At 44.8% G+C, this 5,284-nt stretch overlaps 1 protein-coding gene across 1 annotated transcript; it reads left to right on the forward strand.

Annotated features, from left to right (window-relative positions):
• Positions 1-835: 835 nt before the first annotated feature.
• Positions 836-4,825, forward strand: LOC109755018 (F-box protein At3g07870). Its single transcript, XM_020313904.3, has 6 exons — positions 836-1,115; positions 1,854-3,208; positions 3,298-3,420; positions 3,572-3,664; positions 3,763-3,795; positions 4,446-4,825. Exons 2-6 carry the CDS (start codon positions 1,901-1,903, stop codon positions 4,515-4,517), a joined length of 1,629 nt encoding a protein of 542 aa, XP_020169493.1. The 5' UTR covers positions 836-1,115; positions 1,854-1,900; the 3' UTR covers positions 4,518-4,825.
• Positions 4,826-5,284: the final 459 nt, after the last annotated feature.

Below are 5,284 nucleotides of genomic sequence, written 5' to 3' on the forward strand. Positions count from 1 at the left end.
ACAGACCACGCTCGCAGACACAGTCGCTGACCGGCGTGGCCCACCAGGGATCGACCCCACACGTCAGCGAGGTAAGACAGTAATTTCGGAGTAAGAAAAGTCAGTAAGAAAAATCGAATGGATGCTACTATTCATCACTATTCATTGTAGCAGTGATCCGGCTTGATCCGACGGTCGAGATCTCTCCCGAGCGAGATCCTACGGTCCAGAATGCATCAAAGGAAGATCTGACGGCCAGGAATCCCGAGCGGGGAGAAGCCTGGGTGTCCATTGTCGTGCTTGTTTCTGGATGTTGTCCGCTCAGTTATAGGGTGACAGTCGATAAATGTTGGCCATTGGTTGGTGCAGATCATATGGTTCCTTTGCATAGCTGTCCATCTGATCGTCTCTAGAGCATGCATCACACCTAGTATCATTTTTAGTCGCGAGATCATTTTCTGCTTTTTGAGTTGGAGTTTATATGGACAAGAGTAATGCAGTATATGGTGGGATCTTGACTTACAGAGGCTGTTTTCTCGCAGTAATTTTGTGTGTGTGCGCGCTTTTCTAAAAAAAGACACATAATATTGTCTGAGCAGTGGCGGGTACGGCTGGAAGCACACGTTTCAAGTAGGTTCAGGCTAAAAAAAAGGAAGCTCAGAGCTTCTGAATTCTCAGCTGAGAAGCTTTCGAGCTATGGCATTCCAATACTGTATCAAATTAAGCTTAAAAAAGTACTGTATCAAATTTCCACACAGAAAAATCCCAAGTTTTTCTGGGGTTGGAGTTTTTTTTTTGAGGCATTTTGGGGTTGGAGCTGTCTCTTGTTCCTTTGCTTGGTGCTGGGCCGCGCTCGCTTTCGCTTTGCTGGGTGCCCGCCCGACCCGACCGCGCGGCAGGTAAAAATCGATTTGTGGTGCGCGAACCGCGAATCCTCAAAATCCCCAATCTCCATTTCCCCGCTCTAACCCTAGACACAGACCGCCCGTGCGGTGCGGTGCGGCTGCGGTTGCGACGGGAGACGAGCCTCCGCCGGCGAAGCGAGGCCGCGCGACTCGACTCGCGTGCTCGAGGGAGGGGAGGGGAGGCGAGGTGGTCTTTGGGTTCTCGGCGGCGTGCAGGTCGACGCGGTGGCGGTAAGCTCGGGCCTCCTTTTTTTCTCTGCCCTCACATGGCTGCGCAGAGGTAGAGATTAGAAGTACTGTAGAAAACATGTCTCGGAATCAACTGGTTCACGGTACCATTATGTTGCCCTCTGTTTAGACATCTGCATGTTACCGTAGTCACTGAATCGTACAAATGGTGCAGAGATTGCTGTCCACCGTAGCCACTGAAACTTACAAACGGAGCAGAAATAGCTGTACACAGCCGGTTCTCTTTGTCGCTGATGCAGTTTTGGCTCGTTGATCCGGATTCGCACGGTCTTTCCCAATGCCAAATGCACCGTTTGCTTGTTCTGTCCAATGTTTCAGTGTAAACTATTTGTAAGTTGCGTGGTTGTTGCGCTCGTGCACACATTCTGCTGCGCAGAGTCATTCAGGGCGTTTTGTAGTGGTGTAGTACTCACCCTGTATTTCATCTGCATCTTGATATGTCCACTTGACCATGCCTTCAGTTTTAAACTAGATTTGTTTTCCAACATTTTAGGCATCATATGCATATTGATTTGCTTATGATTATTTAGTCAATGGCCACACAAGGCTCCATATCTGCTACAGGTCCGCTGCTTATTTCCTTATTTACCCATTCTCAGTAGATAAACTTAAACATCTGTTAAACTTTACCTAGACTTCATGTCACTTGCCAGCATATTACTCTTAGTTTAATCATAATCTTTACACAGTTTGGCCTTTTCTTTCTATGTCTGTTTGCAGAAGGATTCGCTGCCTAGGTTTCCCCGGGAGCCTAGATTTTGCTTACTATGGCTTCTGAGGAAATCAAATCAAAGAAGCAAAGAAATGACGAATGCATTATAAACTGTCTCCCAGAGGACCTCATTGAGCGGATATTTTTGAGGCTTCCAGTGAGCACTTTGTTGAGGTGTGTCAGTGTCTGCAAGCACTGGCACAACTTCATCCGTGATCCACAGTTTGTCGTATCACACCTTCAGTGTGCGCCCCGAGATGTCCTTCTGTTCTTCCAGCAAGAGTCGGTCTCAGGCGAGCCCTACCCTAGTGATGCTATCCTAATTGACGAAGCCTGGTCGCCATCGACATGTGCGGTGCCAGTGATTGGGCCTGATGATTTCCTTTTTGGTTCATGCAATGGACTCCTTGGCTTATACACAAAGACATCAACTATTAAGGTAGCTAACCTTGCAACTGGTGAATGTCTACATCTTGAGAAACCTGCGAAGAATGTGAAGGGTGATCACTTCTCTTTCTACAGCTTTGCATTTCATCCTGTGACAAAAGAATACAAGATTACACACTTCCTTGGTGATTGTGTTGAGGGTCGCCCCCATAATAAAGACAGGTTCAGCACCATTCAAGTTTACACGCTTGGTGATGAGAAATGGAAAGATATCCGAACTCCAGAAGCTCTTAGCTTGATCAGTGTAAGAAACTCTGGAGTTGTCAATGTTGATGGCAAAATGTATTGGTTGACTGAAGAAATGTTATCTAGCTGGCAGCATGCAGTTATGTCCTTTGATCTCTGGGAAGAAAGTTTTGCAATGATTCAACTGCCAGCAGCGTGTGAAGATCATGATTATTTTGGTCCTCGCAAGTTCTGGATCAGAGATATAGATGGGAAAATATGTATAGTAACTGCTCAAACAAGTCGTTATGGTCCCAAAGCTCTTGCTGGTGAGCTGCAGATCTGGACACTCGACAACACGGTAGAGCAACAAAGGTGGAGCCAGAAATACAATATTAAGAACCCACCAAATTACATTCCAGGTCCACATTTTGTTCACAGGGATAGGATCCTTGCACAACTTTGCAGCGATAACGTATATGCGTATGAGTTGTTCGGCGAGAACTGTGATGTTAACCTGTGTAAGGGGGTAAACCTCTTAGATTTCAGCCCCCGCAAGCCGTACAACATGCAATCCTACATATGTGTGAAGTCACATGTACGTTTAGATGTATACAAGAAGGCTGGCATTGTACGTAGACCAAAACAGTTGGAAGGCTGGCAGTTGAAGAAGTGGGAGACATGGAAGTGTAGGCTTAGCAAGTTAGCGGATTTGCAGTGCCGGATGCACAAATTTGAGCACCACTTACTTGTATGTTGGCCAGACTGTTATTATTAGGCCTTGATGAATATTAATTATCATTTTAAGATTTGACAAACTGCTAGTTTGCTATTTTGTAGGAAGTCGCAGAAACAATGGGGAAAAGGTGCCAGTTTTTGAAGGATAAGCAACATAACATAGCAGAACATGTACTCACGGAACTCAAACAGGTGTTGCAGCACAAACCAGATAATCCAGATCAGGTAATTTTTTTACTGAAATGATAGCTTGTATGTTACCACACTTTTCACATGTTAGTTCAAAACGTTTATAATTATTTAGGTCAAATGCATGATAATATTTTAAGTGCATTGTAACTACTGTGTTAACAAGTGTCTTGCAAGTGTCCAATAGCTAAGGTCCATCAGGAGGCTTAATTGGGTGGGGTACAGTCAGGCCCAGCAGAAGTTAGAGGTTCGTTTAAGTAAGACGGAAGACATGATGAAGGTACAGTGTGTTAGTGTGCTCACATTTGTTGATGTACTAACATTATTTACTACTGTTGGTGAAATATGCCACATTTGACAAAGTTGTCCTTCCTATAGGTTGTGGAGCAGGCACAGGATATGTTGGATCAGGTGAATTTGCATTGGTTGATTGGTTCTTACTTGACTTCTAAATTATCCATGTTTTCAGCAACAACCTTCCAGTTCTCGTTTCTGTTCTGGCCTGCTGGTCTCATTTGCTGTAGTTACGATGCCTATTAACTTATCTTCAGAAATAAGCAACTTAGCCTACTGTCTATCTATTTTCTTGCATGCATTTCGAGTTTCATTGTTTGATGGAATACTTTGTACATGCTGAGCAGTGAGCATAGTTGTGCACTTGTGCTTGTGCTAATCGAGCACTGAAATATCTTACATTGATGGTGCATAAGTAACTATTCAGATGTTTCTGTTGGGTTCATCTCTAGCCTACCCCAACTTGCATGAGACAAGAGCTTTGTTGTTGTTGTTGTTGTTGTTGTTGTTGTTGTTGTTGTTCATAAGTAACTATAAGAGAGTTGTTGTTGTTGTTGTGCATAAGTAACTATATATAAGTGAGGCATGATAGATTGATCTATTCCATATACCTATGAACAGCAGATTAAGTTACAAGAATGGAGTTCTGAAACAAAGAACTTTGTGAGTAGTAGCCAAGAAGATTATTTTTATCATCCACTACAAAATTTTGTTTTAATCTGTATTGTTCTGGTTTTGATATCCTGATCCACGTTCACTTTTGGCAGGATGCGTCAGTTGCTGGCGCCTCTTCCAGTGACAGTCCCGACAAGGAGGAACAAGGGAGCCTTCAGCATTGAACCTGGCTTTCCTGGGGCAGTTCTTACCAATTGCCTCTGTTCCTTCCTGAGAGATTCTGCAACTTCTACAAGGAGACTCTTGCTCCCTTGGATTGGACGTGCGCAACCATTGTTCGCGCGCCGATTCGGCCTCTTGCTCCATCGGTTGCTTGTCATTGCATTGCACTTCAAGTTTGTGGTTTCTACAAATGTCGAGGGCGCAATGCTGCTTGGCCCTAGAGATCCGACTGGAACATTGCTCCTTACCTCGAACAGAAACAGTGGTTCATGTTATGAATAGATTTTAAGCACTTTGCCATGTTTAAAAACTTGAGACACGCTACCAGACTTCATGCTGGTTTTCTATGTCGTTGCTGATCCAGTTCTCACGGTATGCACTTGGCGCCGTGATTTAAACCTTCGCCGTGCTAGGTTTTGATGTCGCCGACGGCCTGTGTTACTAGGTCTCCGGATCTCATCTTGTCCCTCCTTGTTGTTTCCTGTCAATAATCTGACCTTCTGTGTGTTCTAGGGCACATTGCCGTACACCACCCAAAACCCTAGCTCGTTCTGGCTTGGCGACTGGATCTAGGAGAACGTGGAAGGCCTCGTGAATAGAGAGAAAAGGACTCGAAATTGGGAGGGTTGGGGTAGTAGAAGTGCAGGCGATCAGTAAGCTCTTGTCCGTGAAGCAGGTGCAGCCGAGCAAGCAAAACTATAACAGAGAAGCTAAGCGTGCAAAACTACTAGAGAGAAGCAAATCACGAGCCGCGATTGTGTGTTTTAAA

Source organism: Aegilops tauschii, chromosome 5 (genome assembly GCF_002575655.3).
Source record: "Aegilops tauschii subsp. strangulata cultivar AL8/78 chromosome 5, Aet v6.0, whole genome shotgun sequence".
NCBI lineage: Eukaryota > Viridiplantae > Streptophyta > Magnoliopsida > Poales > Poaceae > Aegilops > Aegilops tauschii.

Excerpts from the sequence above, each read along its gene's own strand:
- LOC109755018 (XM_020313904.3), top strand. The coding sequence starts at position 1,901 with ATGGCTTCTGAGGAAATCAAATCAAAGAAGCAAAGAAATGACGAATGC. Across the intron at positions 3,209-3,297 it reads AATTTGAGCACCACTTACTT|GAAGTCGCAGAAACAATGGG; the intron begins GTATGTTGGCCA and ends GCTATTTTGTAG. Across the intron at positions 3,421-3,571 it reads AACCAGATAATCCAGATCAG|CTAAGGTCCATCAGGAGGCT; the intron begins GTAATTTTTTTA and ends AGTGTCCAATAG.